Here is a 13,742-nt window from a genome sequence, read left to right as displayed (position 1 = left end):
ACTACCCTACCTCCTCCTTAGTCGATATCTCTCTCTCTTTTCGCTTAATAACGTAGTCTCCAGCTCAATGGCCACCTCACCGGTCAACATCTTCGACTAGCGCTTTGTCATGTTCCATCTTTCCAATTGCTACTCTCTCCAACCTCGCTCTCCATAGTCGTCTTTAATCTCTCATGCCGTAATGACTACTAGCCCCTTTGGTGGGTTAGAGCTCTAGGCAGCAACTTAGATCGTCTCGCTCCATTGCTACTGCTTTCTCTAGCCACCCCACCCCCTGTCGAGTCTTTAGTGTTGTGGTTGCTGTTTGTTGACAAATTTGTCATGGCCATGGATGGTTGACTGTCTAGTTGTTGAGCAATATCATCTACTGCCTTGGCCAGTCGCTGTTGAGTTGGTGCTAGTTTAGGGTTACTCGTGGCTTACCCTAACTTGATTTGATGACTTATTTGGTTGGTATAGTTGGATTGGCATATCTCTGTGAGTGTCGGGTTTAATTTGAATAGCAGAGTCATATGACGTTGACCCTTTAATGAAAATCACTCTGAGTTTAAGTCTCTTGCAATTGTTTTTATTTGCTGGGCAGATATGCCAAAAGAAATGTTTACTCTAGGGCAGAAGTCCTATTCTCTTCGTTATTCTTATTTGCACATATACATGTTTGGTACAAACTGATACCTTAGGTCTTTATGTTAGTCGGTTTGTTTTTAATTAAGAGCGGAGCTTGTTACCGGATTTTATTCTATCTCTTCTTCATTTGTGGGTCGTGTTCTAATCTTTATTTGAACTTAATGAAATACTTGTTTATGAATTTTTTATTAAACAGAAGAAGAAAAGAATCATGTCATTATTTAGTATCGTTATAAACTAACTCACACATAAAAACGTGTAACATAGATTATATCTCGCTTTATCCTCTATTTCACAGTGTACTTACTATGAAGGAATTTATTAGCCCTATTGCTAAATTATCACTGTCTACACTAGGGCTTTTAAAATTTAATTGTATCTAATTTTTTCGATTTAGAATATAAAAGTGAGTGTATATATATTTTATAGCTATTTTGTTATAATAAAATACGCACAATATATATATATATATATATATATATATATATATATATATATATACACAAAAGTTTTATTAAACATTATAAAATTAAATATAATTAAATTATAGAATTCCTATCTACATAAGATCGGAACGGAAGGGTTATAGAAAACAAAATAGAGGGGTATTCGTCATGGCGCGAGTTAATTCGTCTATTGCCACGTGGAACGAAGGGAAAAATGAAACCCGTTGCGGACGCGAGGGAGTACGCTTAACCCGATTCCATGAGCCGTGCGGAGTCCGAATCTGCCATTAAGCCGGACTCCACTACCCATTTCTAAACGGACGATGGGGGAGCAGTAGAGGAAAAAAAAGAGAGAAATTTTTCTTATGTAGAGGGGATGTAATAGAGAAGACAAAAAGGAAAGCGAGAGAAAAAAAAAAAAAATCCTTTCCAGAAAAAGAACGAAAGAAGCAGGTAAATATCACGTAATCCTTATCACTCCAAACCCTAAGTTTCGAATCATTGTTTGGTGGAAACCCTAGCTTGGTATGTCCGTTTGTTGCTCGATCTCGTCCTCCTGTCCTTGATTCGAGCTCCTGATCCGGATTTGTAAGGCTGTTTTTCTAGGGTTTTGATAATTTGATCGTGTGGCGCGCGTTCGAGGAGGTAGAAGAGCCGGGGATCTCGAAGTTGGAGACATGGCGAACGCGGAGAAGGAGCTGGAGAGCCAGCTCCGGGAGGTTGGGAGCAGGCTTGGCTCTCCACCGACTGCTGTTGATGAGCTCCTCCCGATTCTCGATGTAAGCAGTTTTTGGTATTTTATGTTTTCCTTTTTGTAGGTTTTAGACGTTAATGCATGGATTCGTCTTGTTTAGATATAAATTTTTTTTGGCCTCTTTTGGTGTTTAGGTTATGAGACCTTTTAAACTTTTTTTCAGATTTTGTTACCTGTTTGAGTCATTGTGTTCTGTCGCTGGATGTGGTATGTGACTATTGTTCTTTGACATCCATTTGATTCATTGGAAGTACCTTTTAAAAAGGTACTCTCTAGTATCAAAGCTACTTCCGAAGCCGGTGAATGCATGGTGATCAAATGAATACTATTATAAACCTGGTAGATACATTTTGGATGATCTAGGTGTTAAGTATCTGCCTTGCTTCTGATCCAGAAGCAAATCTTGAATCAGTATTTATTCATGTGCAAATTGCCTTTGCATATTCTCTAGTTTTGCACCCAGAAAACTAGTGTTATACACTCAGTTGGCCATGAAACATTGGAACCGGATATATGGAAGTTGATAGCCATGTTCTGAGATGCTTTACCTAGTTGTCGGATTATACTTCCTGGATATTTCTGGGAGCAAGGGTGCTTATTGACTAATTTACATAAGCACACACGGGAATTTCTTTTCCTGTGGAATTAGGCCCATTAATGATCTCCTGCAGATTGAATGGTTTTGTCGCATGGCAAATTAATTTTATGGGCTGCCATTTAGCAGAATGAAATATATTTGACCTCTAGCTCCTAGGGCTCTCCAATGTGACCTTATATGATTCTGTGGAGGAGGCCATCCTCAAAAGAAGAAGGTGGTTACATTAAGAAGAAACGACAAGAATAAGGAAGTCATAAATGGAGATTGGAATCTAGTGTTACAGCAGGGTTACTAATGTGACCTTCAGGCGCAGAGCCAGCTTCATTTATGGAGCGGCCAATTAGTATATTAACATACTAATCTTTTAGAAAAGGAAGGACCAAGATAAAAATTAACATTAAATTTGTAGGTTTTAGGGGGCCATGGCTCCCTTTAGGATTCATGTGGCTCCGCCACTGGTGACCTTATATGATATTGGGGATCAAAAGTAGAAGGTGATTATTGGAAAATTGAGAAACGACAAAGAATAAGGAAGTCATAAATGAAGATGGGAATCTAGTCTTACAGTGGGATTATTAATGACAGCGCCTTTCCTTCATATTGATAAACATGCCCATTATAATGGTCTAATGCTCTAGGTGATTATTCTGTAAAATCTGGATTCTTTTTATTTGGCTGGCAAGGATAACTGGAGTTCTGCTCCGCTGCCAATTGGAATTGCATCTACATTTTACAGCTGGACAAGTTTCCTTTTTGTCCTTTTCGGTCTACTTTAAAAGTAGCAACTGTTGATTCTGTTACTACATCTTGTATGTGATAACTGATTAGTATCTGTTTCTCCTATCCATTTTCACATTTATGCTCAAAGTCTTTGAACCAATACTCCCCTTTTGTCAAACTTGAATCTACTCATTCTTTAGTTAAGTAAATAATCTATTTAGACAATTCCTTCCTTTGTTTTTGCACTTTAGATATTTATTTGGGCATAAGCATCTTCCTTTGAGTAATACTGTTCCTTCTGATGTCCAGCAAACTGAAACCTTTTTGTCGAGGGTGGAGCAATCACCATCTCAATCAATGTCAAATGCCCTTTGTCCTGCAATGAAAGCACTAGTTGCTGACGAGCTTCTTGGACATTCTGATACGGATGTAAAAGTTGCTGTGGCATCATGTATAAGTGAAATCACAAGAATCACAGCACCAGATGCTCCATATGATGATGATCTAATGAAGGTTCAATGTCCTCTTTATTAATCCTAATGTTTCTTTTTGAACTCGTTTCTTACTCTCCTCGGTCCAATTATATATTATTAGAAGACCACTCTTTGGACTCTTAAGATTGTCTGGTTTTTTCCTTTTGCAAAATATCAGGAGGTATTTAAGAGAATTGTGGAATCCTTTGAAAAGTTGGATGATGTGTCTAGCCGCATGCATTCAAAGAGAGTTTCCATTCTCGAAACTGTTGCAAAAGTCCGGTCCTGTGTTGTGATGTTGGATCTCGAATGCGATGATTTGATTCTAGACATGTTTCGCAATTTTTTGAAGACCATAAGGTAATATCCACGGTTTTTTATGCTTCATTTGTGCTCTCTTTTATTACTTATCTTCATATCTTGCCGCTTTACGTGTTTCAACATGTCATTTAATATTTGCTAGTATGGTTAAGAAGGACAATTTCTGAACAGGTGCAACTTTTGCTTAGTTGATGGGCATTTAGTTTTGTTTGATGGAAATGTTTTATACCATCACAAAGAGACAACTATCAGAACATTCTTTGCTTTGGGCATTGTTTTGTCACAGTTGACAGTTTTGTAGTCTTCGATCTCCAAAAAGGTTTTATTTGGAATATCACGGAGTGCTGAACAATTTACGACATCTAGATCATGTCGTTATTGAAATATCAGGAAACAATCTGTTTTCATTTTCACGAGATATTTACTTTAATGATTGAATCATGTTTTGCGTTGATGTAAACCATAGCTTCAAATTATAACTCTCTTTTGCTTAGACTTCAATATATTTGACATTAAACAAAATGATAATCCAGAAAATATTGTATTCAAAGTACTTATAAATTGATTATAAAATGGCTAGTTGGATTGTGATATTGGAGAAACTAAACCACCTAGAAATGTAAGGCCCAAGTGTTCTTATTGGTCCTGACCGGAGTAATCGCATTACTGATGTGGATGATCACATACTAACATTTAATGTAATGATTAGACTGAAGATTTGTCACTCCTGCGGCTAATGGGAGGCAAACATGCTGTAGCATTGCCTATTAGAACCTATCTTTGATTTGATAGAACCTATCTTTGATTTAAAAGTGTTGGGCTGTATTATTTGCCGTGTCCATTGTCCTTTCTTCTTCCCTATCAAGCCTATTCTACTCCATCCTAAAAGTCCTAATTTCCCCCTCACGGTTGTTTGAGAATGGTGGTTTTACTCTTCATACTCTAACAACTCTCAAGACTAATCTAACAGCCCTCATTCTCAAACTTCTCTTATGCCAATTCCTTAATTTGACTAACTAATGATACCAATCCCTTGTTACTGCTGGTTTCATACCCTCCATCTCTGCATTCTCTTCCACAACATTGACTTGTGTTGTTGGTCCTCGTTCATTACCTTTTGCCTCTGCCAAGAACCTCCTCATTGACCTGCCTGTCCTGTCCACCCAGCCATCCCCATTTGCGCCCAAGTCCTACTAGCTTGCATTGTTTGATGGTTGCCTGTTGCCCAAATGGTAACTGCATACCCATGAGTCATGCTTATCTCACATGCGGTGCTAGTAGATTTCTGGATTGTAAATTTTCATGGATATGCTTTACTCAAGTTTTTATTGTACAAATGAGAATGTTCCTTTTCCTATGCTAGTTTTAGTTTTATACCTCTGAAATTTTATTATGTTTGCAAAGATATAGGACATAAAAAGTTTCTGGATATGCTAGTAGATTTCTGGATTGTAATTTTTCATGGATATGCTTTACACTAAGTTTTTATTGTACAAATGAGAATGTTCCTTTTCCCATGCTAGTTTTAGTTTTATACTTCTGAAATTTTATTATGTTTGCAAAGATATAGGACATAAAAAATTCCAGATTTGTGTGGAATTTGAGTCGATTATGACTTCTGAATAATAGACTGGCTAGCAAACTACATCATTTATAAGTGTAGGTAGGTACTTTTGTTGGTCAACTAGCTGGAAGCTTTTTCTGCAGCCTTCTTTTGAGCTGCTTGACACGATGTTTTAGCTAAAAACGACAATCACCTTTTTATGATTGTTCTGTAACTTCTATTCAAATAACTGATTATATCAAAAACTTTAGTTGCTTTTGTCCATGTTTGTATTTTCAATTCCATAATTGTCTCAACTGTCGACTTGTTTTACCTCGTGTTGTATGTTACTTAAGTGGATTGGTTTACTGTTTTCAGCTCAAATCATTCGGGAAACGTTTTCTCTTCAATGGAGACAATAATGTCACTTGTGATAGAGGAGAGTGAAGATATTTCCTCTGAGCTTGTTTCATGCCTTCTAGACAGTGTGAAACTGGACAACAAAGTAAATTTTGTTCCTATCAAGCTGTCATTTACCTTTTTATTAGTACTATAACCTCTCACTTTCTTTTTATTTTCCTTTTCTGTTTTCAGGAACTCCAGCCAATTTCACTAAGACTAGGAGAGAAAGTAATTGGCAACTGTGCTGTAAAATTGAAACCAACCTTGACAGAATTAGCCCAGTCTTCAGACACTCCATTAAACGAGTACAGTAAGATTGTTACTATTCTGTGCAATGAGAATTCTGACGCGGTGGAGCAGAATGATGTAAATGCTTCTGGGGAGAATATGGTGAGTCAATCCTTTTACTAACTCATGAAATTAGCAATGCAATGTCTAAGTGGGTGATTGCATCATTCTATAGTTTACAATGTGTATTGCGTAGATAGCCAAATTTATTTATTTTTCCCATAGGACTAGCTCTCTCATAGAGAACTTAGCGAGTTGCAATTATTGGGTAACTGAAATGGATACATGAAATATTCTTGTAGACTTCCAGTTGTTAACTGGCATCAATTGAATACTTGAAAATCTTGTACAGTGTACACTTGATGAGCTAATTTTCTGTTTCTTGTTTTTCAAGAAGACAATATAATTGTCTATGATGATGCCTTATACTATCAACTGGATTTTTTGTTTCTTTATATTGTTTTAGGATCTTTATCTCAAGGGTAGTAGTATCTCTTTGTAGCACTGAAATGTTAAGAAGAAACTCAGTGGTGGAACATCCAAATCGACGTCTCTCTCTCTCTTGGGTGTGTGAATCTTAAGCAGTGTCTATTTTGTTATTTAATGCAGTTTAAAACTGAACCTAAGCTAGTAGAAATTTCTGTATTTGCCTTTATGCATTTTCCCTTGGCAAGTTGCCATTTGAAAGTAAAGCTATGTTGCATTTCTTCTTGTTCTTGATGCACTGTTGCCTTTAGTGGCTTATTGAAGGTTGCTGTGTTTCAAGTATAGGTTAGCTCCATGTGGACACCTTCTAACCTTAGTGCTTGCTTAATGAGCACCTACTGTTGTTGTTAGTTCCCTTGATTGTATTCCTTAGTTGTGCTTTAGTTAGTATGTTCTTTTATATAGCAGTTTACTTATGTCCACTTATTAGTTGCTATCACATTAAAGTTCTTTTAGTTATGAGAGCTATTCCAATAAGATCCAGTTTTCTGTCTCTGTTAATAATGAAAAGTTTCGGTGTTTTTGCAGCCTTTTCTTTTTAAAGATTTGTTGTGCTATTTTTCGGTTTTGGAGTTTTCTAAAATATAGGATAGCACGAACAATGAAATAGAAAAACTAATAAAAAGCAACACCAATATGCCAACAGTAGCTGCAGAATGCCTGCTGGTCCAATAAACCACCGTAGCGATCACTGTGAATAACAGAAAAATAAAGAGACGATTTTTCCTTGTTTGTCGTTTTTTCCCTCTCTAGTTTCCTGTTAATATTGGGTGAACTTGCTCCTAGCTGAATGGGGCCATGAACAATGTAGCAAATTGGGGAAAGGTGGCCATGATAAGCTCTTAATCAAGACGGGTAGGAAATGTTTTCATTAGTCGGGCATGAGTGTGGTTTATCTTGTGCAATCCTTAACTAATAGGTCGAATAGGGCAATTATAGGATGTAAAGATTAATCTCACATACTTATGAAATAGATAATTAGCTATACAATTTGAGATCATTTCAGGCTGTTTTGGTCTGTTTTCTGTTGAGAAGAGTTGGAGAAGGCCATTCAAAAACCACCAAACAACTAAGGTTTGGCCAAAATCATTCCCTCTTCCAGTTTTGGGCTTGGTTTTGGTTGTCCTCTTCTAAAAATCCAAATATGGTTATATGACCTTGTTCATAATGGAAGATATTTACATGCTTATCCCACAGTGCTTGATGTTACCTCATCTTCAGCACTTTTAGATTTTTTAATACATTTACCATGATCATATTGCTGGATGACCCACTTGGTGAGCTTTTTGTGCTATCTTAAACGGTTGCTTCTCTGTTAATGAAAGAAGAATCGGTTCTATCATTAGATGCATCGATCAAAACAATCCTCAAGTAGCTGTATGCTAATGTATTTGGAGCTCTTCTGGGCTTTAAAATGTGTGCAAGACGTTGCGTACGAGTTTTCTTGTGATTGTAGGATTTCAAATAAATATTATTATATAATATTTCCTTTTGGTCCTTTCATAAAAAAAATGAATGGCTTCTCAACAAATTATTCTTCTGATGATTTGATTCTTGTGCTTCAGGCAGATGACAGCAAACTATCTGAGAGGACTGTTTCTGATGAGTTGCCTCAGGCATGTAGCTATGCCTTATTGACTTTCATATTTTGCTTTTATAGTTGAATATTTGATGTCACACAATTTTAAAGTTTCACAATTTCAGGGATCTGGAAAGATGGGTCAAGAAGTGGGTAGTACTGAAGAGGTTGGTACAGCTGCAAATGACTTACCAAGATCAGCAATGAGCAATGGCAATGTTCCAACAGGTAATGGTGAATCTGTGGTAGAACCAGCTTCCCCTAAACAGAGGCCTGAACAATCACGTCGAAGTGGTCAATCAAAGGGTTCTATCTCAGGCACTGAAGCTGATGCAGATAACTTGGAGTTGGTTACTGTGAAACCGGATAATTTGTCTGATCCCAGTGGCAAGAAAATAAGAACCCACAGAGGTAATTCTTCTAGCCAAATTACTGATAATGGAACTGGGGATGTTGCATCACGTGTTGAGAGTCCGCCTAATTCAACTCGGCCAAAAAGGGGTCGACCTCCTAAGAGAGATGTGGCCAATGCAGCAGAGCAGAGGAATTCTCCTGGGCTGAGAACTAAGGAAAATAGTGGAACACAAAAAGACATCTTGCCTACTAAGGACTCAATTTCCAGTAAGTATTTGGTATTCAAAAGGAAAGTCTTTCAGGTGCACTTCTAAAAAGGGACAATTAGATAATGTATGTGTTGATGAAACTGCAGGTGCTGTTACAAAAGATTCGGAATCAAAATCCCGGAGGCAGTCAAATAAAGGAGCAATGGCAAAGACTGATGAGGGAGAATCATCACAAAAAACGAAGAAATCGATCGTTAAGCAACATAAAGAAAAAGATGATTCTGATGGAGATGCATCTGAAGAGCTTAGTTTGAAGGTAAAATTAATAGACTTTCTCCTTCATGGAGATCCTTCTAAGATTTTTTGCATGCCAGGTCGGCTCAATACTCAATAGTTTAGCCATCATTCTTTTTCCTGAACTAGGAATATGACATCCTTTATGGACTTCCATGTAAATGATTGTGCAGTTTATACTTTCAATCTTTATCCATGAAGAGCTCTTTAAAACTTTGTAGTTTATAAGAAAACATAATATTAGCTTTCTTTTAACTTTCATGCGATGCCCAACTTCTGAATTTTCAGAAGAGGATGGTTGAACTTTTTTCGTCTCCACAGGAAATGGTTTCCCCAAAGACTACCATGAAAGCACTTGGTAAAGATAAAGGCAACTCAGTTGAGAGTGGTGGATCTAAGAGGAAGCGTGCCCAGGGAGTGGAACAGGTGTCTTCTGTTATTACAAAGCTTATTCTTTCCTGTCCAGGTTTATAATTTGGTGTCAATTACAATAACTAGAAATAAGATGAAATTCTGCATGAGTGGTACAAGCATTTTGGTTTGAGCTTAAAGATAGGATTTCCTGCATCTCTGCAGTATTATTGACCAGTTATGCAGACATAGTGAAAGCCTGTTTTTTTACCTTTTCAAATTATTAGATGCACACTCAAGATATTTAAGCTTTTCTATTTCTAAAACAATAAAAGGATAGTCTGATTGTGTTACTTATGTCCCTCTTTTCTGTTTGTCATTGATGATTATTTCTCCATCACAGCAGAGCAAAGATCTAGATGGGAGCCTCGTTGGTTGCAAGATTAAAGTATGGTGGCCAGATGATAAGATGTAAGTGTGGCATCACCAAATATTTAGTATGGATACACATTTAAATTTGCAACTTGTCAGATTGTTGATGCCCTCTACCTGTAGTATGCTTATGTTTAATAATATCTAAATTGTTAAATGTTGAGGTCAGATGAAACTTAGTAGGTTATTTAAGTCTTGCTGAGTTTCCCATAATTGCTTAAAGGATGCAAGTCATTTCTCATTGTTCCATACGTCTAATTTAGCGATATTGGTTTAGAAGGATCTTGCGCTATCCTTTTTTTTTTTGTAGGCTTTAATTTTGTATGTTATTCTTATCAATTATATATAATATTTGGATTGCGTTGACCTCGCGGGATAGATGCTTTGGGATGTAAATTTAACTTTGACTCACCAATTGTCCTTAACTGCCGGCTGACTTTAAAAGTTTTGATGGGAGCCTCTGGGATATCAGGGTATTCAATTCCATTATATACTCAAGTAGTAGGTCATGTGTCCTAGGATTTCGACCTTACCAAAAATGTATAAGGGAAAATGCTACCCCTATTTTGCTTCTAAAAGTAGGCTCTGAAGGCAGTTTTAGCTAGGGAAGCATATTTATCAAATGGCAGCTTCTTTCCATCTTTCTCAGACAAAGCTCTGGACTCACCAAGTTTTGAAATCATGGTTCCCAATTATAGCAATATGAAACTTCAAAAGCAATTTTTAGTGGCCAGCAGAACTTTTTCCTAATCATGGAGAACTTTTCTTTCACGTGTAATTGTTCAATTGTACTTGAAGTCTTTCAAGAGAATGTGGTGGACAGCAACAAGCAGAGCAGCTTCATTTGATTACATTGGTGATTAGATATCCCTTAGTAGTGTATGGTAGCAAGTTGAGAGGGATTATAGCTGTCAACCCATTGCATCTTCTCATGCTTTGTACATACAGGCATGGCCTGGATCTTAGTTAAGCTTCACATAACAAGCTTCACATAACTTGGCCTGGATTTTAATTTCTGCTTCTTGTGATGTATTCTGTGAAACTTGGGAGTTTGTTTATATGAACAAGAACATAAACAAAGAACAAAGAAAATGACTAATAGCTTTAACTTCCAAATATACTAATTTCTTGTGTGAAGCAAAGTAATCATATATAAGAAAAGCACATGAGCTAATTTGGATGCCTAGGTGGTTGCCGTACATTTCTGATGGACATTATTACAACGGATGACAGCTTTTGTTGATTTACTAACATGACATGATTTCAGAGCATTCTTTGTGCAGCTAACACCTATTATGATCATTTATAAAATGTTTGCCAGACATTTTTACTCGTTTTACTAATTTTAGTTTTCTGCATATTTGAGTCCCATCATTTTCTTGTATTTGGTTTAGTAATTCTCGTTTTTCATATTTGAAATCTATGATATATTGCAGGTTTTATGATGGTGTTGTCAAGTCTTTCGATCCTACTTCTAAAAAGCATAAGGCAAGTATTCATTTGTGACTTCATTGCTTACTGTGAATTTTGATACATCCCTTCTTTCCTTCTTTTGTCCAGATTGTTTATAATGATGGTGATGTTGAGATACTGCGGCTAAAAAAAGAACGATGGGAACTTGTTGAAAGGGGTGCTAAAATAGACGGGGCAAGTATACTTATGGTTGTCTAATATTTTGTAATTGTTGTTTTTGTCCACTATTTATGAATTCATTTTCTTTTCTAACAGAAGAAGACAAAAGACCTTTCAACTGCTGATATTTCCTCGGAAACGTAAGTGTTTTTTCTTTTATACTTTTACAGGCCTTTTATGTGAAAACTGTTTCCATTTTACTTCGTGTTTTGGTGTATGGATCAATGCAGTTTACCAAACCAAATTTGACTTATTGTGTTGAATGGTATTTTGTTGCGGAAAATTTATGTAATGTCTAGTCTAAATCCTAGAGTCTTTGTTGAGCTGGTATCTTCCTATGCTACATTTATAGATACATATGCACATCAATTTAACGTGCATTTAGGTTTCTGTGCTACAGAAGAATTAATTTTCTTTAACTATATTTCTTTTTCTCTCTTGTGGCTATGAAGTTAGGTATTTTATGTTAATTAAGTTCAATATCCAGATATATTTTCTGTTTTCCCCTCCTTTTATGTTTTTTGTACTTTATTTGGCTTTTTATACACTGTTTACTCAACCAGGCCGCAAAGTAAAAAAGCTAAAACAAGGTTAGGTCGTCCACCGAAGGAACCAAAGATGAGCACACCATCGAAAAGGTAGGCATCAGATACATTAGTCATCAAGTCAGATGGATCTGTAATATTTGAATTTAAGTACCTTTTGTGGGCTATGATCAGTGACAAGGAGTTGAGTATTGAACATGGGAGTGATCTCCCAAAGCGCAGAGGTAGACCAAAAGGTGGATCCAAGGTTCCTGTGTCGCCTAATGATGACAACCCTAGAAGCGCAAGCAAATCACCGGAGAAAGCTGTGATCAAGGAGAAAGAAGAGACGCCTAAAACTTCCAGTAAGCTTAGAAAAGAATCTGGCATGGGCAAGTCCACGGAGGACACACCAAATGACACGGGCAAGTCCAGAGATGATCACTCCAAGACCGACAAAGGAAAATCTGGTAGAAAGTCCAGGGATGACACCTCTAAAAGTACCAGCAAATCAAATGATGGTATAACTAGTGTCAGCAAGAAGGTTAACAAGGATGCAGATGAAAGCAAGTCCAGCGAAGACACTCCTAGCATCGACCAGAAACCAAAGGGCACTACGATTCCTAAGAATGGTGATCCATCCAAGACTAATGGCTCATCCGAGAAAGGAAAAGTAAAGGTTCAGGAGAGTCGGACTTCTGGCAAGCTGGACGCAGAATCTGCCAAGGCACAAGAAAGTGAGGCTTCCACTGGGAAGAAGCGCAGGAGGAAGGGCCAGACTTAATCAGTTACATTCTGTGGTTGTCTACTCAATTCTCAGGTAAATACTTCCGCTTTCAGTTTCTTCAGGAATCCTGGAGACAGCATGTCAGCCTGTTTTGCTTTGTATCTCACCAATCGCCTATCTAATTGTCCCCCTAGTTGGTAGCTGATAGGTGTAGGAGTCCTGTGGGTAGCGTTTGTATATTTAGCATCACCAAGTTTCCTGTGGTATGAGATTCCTGATGCAGAACTTTCTAGTTGCTGACTTTGACCCTTACCGTAAGCTTAAAAATCCTCTTAGATGGTGATGTAGCCAGGCTGCTAATGATTTATTTATACAGGCCATTTTGACAATGTAATTTTTGTAGAACATATGCCTTTGATAGAAAAAGAAGATGTAAACTCGACTGCATTGTGGCGGATCTGTATGTGTGCGTGTATGTCATTTATGTATGCTCCAGTTCCCTCACATGGAAATTGTTGGCTTTATCTCTGTTTCTTTCTCTTGACTTATGATTCTGGTGCTCTACTGGTTGCAAGTAACTCTCATAGTTACCGTAGTGACTGTTGTTGCAACGTCAACTTTGGTGATGAATTTGTTAGAGCTGCTGCTTTTTTGATAGGTTGTAACGTCGACTCTACTGGTTGCCCTTTTATTCTCCATGGGTGATATATTGTCTGCTGTCTGTCTCGTGTCTTGAAGGTTTTAGCTTAAATTAAACGATAAACATGAGGCTCTGATTGGCCACCTTCGAAAATTGAACGCTTATGATGTGAGTCAGATGGGTTCCCCCCGATTTATAGCCGCTTGAGACCACCAGCTTTCTTGTGCAGCTCGAATTTGCTCAAAGAATGAGATACGACGGATATGAATGTTTATTATGAATTATATCTACGGACATTCTATAATTTTTACCAAAATAGACTAATTTCTTAAATCTTTTACT

The 13,742-nt window shown here is 37.2% G+C and overlaps 1 protein-coding gene across 3 annotated transcripts; it reads left to right on the top strand.

Annotated features, from left to right (window-relative positions):
- Positions 1-1,377: 1,377 nt before the first annotated feature.
- LOC140777771 (sister chromatid cohesion protein PDS5 homolog C-like) lies at positions 1,378-13,292 on the top strand. Of its 3 annotated transcripts, none has more exons than XM_073122112.1 (16): positions 1,378-1,526; positions 1,680-1,852; positions 3,455-3,658; positions 3,797-3,978; positions 5,861-5,987; positions 6,077-6,274; positions 8,224-8,274; positions 8,363-8,858; positions 8,947-9,116; positions 9,416-9,520; positions 9,849-9,916; positions 11,314-11,365; positions 11,438-11,524; positions 11,606-11,649; positions 12,073-12,147; positions 12,229-13,292. In XM_073122112.1, exons 2-16 carry the CDS (start codon positions 1,751-1,753, stop codon positions 12,815-12,817), a joined length of 2,550 nt encoding a protein of 849 aa, XP_072978213.1. In that variant the 5' UTR covers positions 1,378-1,526; positions 1,680-1,750; the 3' UTR covers positions 12,818-13,292. The 3 variants fall into 3 exon arrangements, with proteins under 3 accessions (XP_072978213.1, XP_072978215.1, XP_072978214.1); XM_073122114.1 differs by having other exon boundaries at positions 9,852-9,916; positions 12,229-13,291; XM_073122113.1 differs by having other exon boundaries at positions 1,408-1,598.
- Positions 13,293-13,742: the final 450 nt, after the last annotated feature.

This window comes from Typha angustifolia, chromosome 15 (genome assembly GCF_048772165.1).
Source record: "Typha angustifolia cultivar Huaian chromosome 15, ASM4877216v1, whole genome shotgun sequence".
Classification (NCBI taxonomy): domain Eukaryota; kingdom Viridiplantae; phylum Streptophyta; class Magnoliopsida; order Poales; family Typhaceae; genus Typha; species Typha angustifolia.
Note: the sequence above shows the minus strand (reverse complement) of the source record. Positions and strands in the feature narration are given on the sequence as shown.

Excerpts from the sequence above, each read along its gene's own strand:
- LOC140777771 (XM_073122112.1), top strand. The coding sequence starts at position 1,751 with ATGGCGAACGCGGAGAAGGAGCTGGAGAGCCAGCTCCGGGAGGTTGGG. Across the intron at positions 8,859-8,946 it reads TACTAAGGACTCAATTTCCA|GTGCTGTTACAAAAGATTCG; the intron begins GTAAGTATTTGG and ends ATGAAACTGCAG. Across the intron at positions 12,148-12,228 it reads ATGAGCACACCATCGAAAAG|TGACAAGGAGTTGAGTATTG; the intron begins GTAGGCATCAGA and ends GGCTATGATCAG.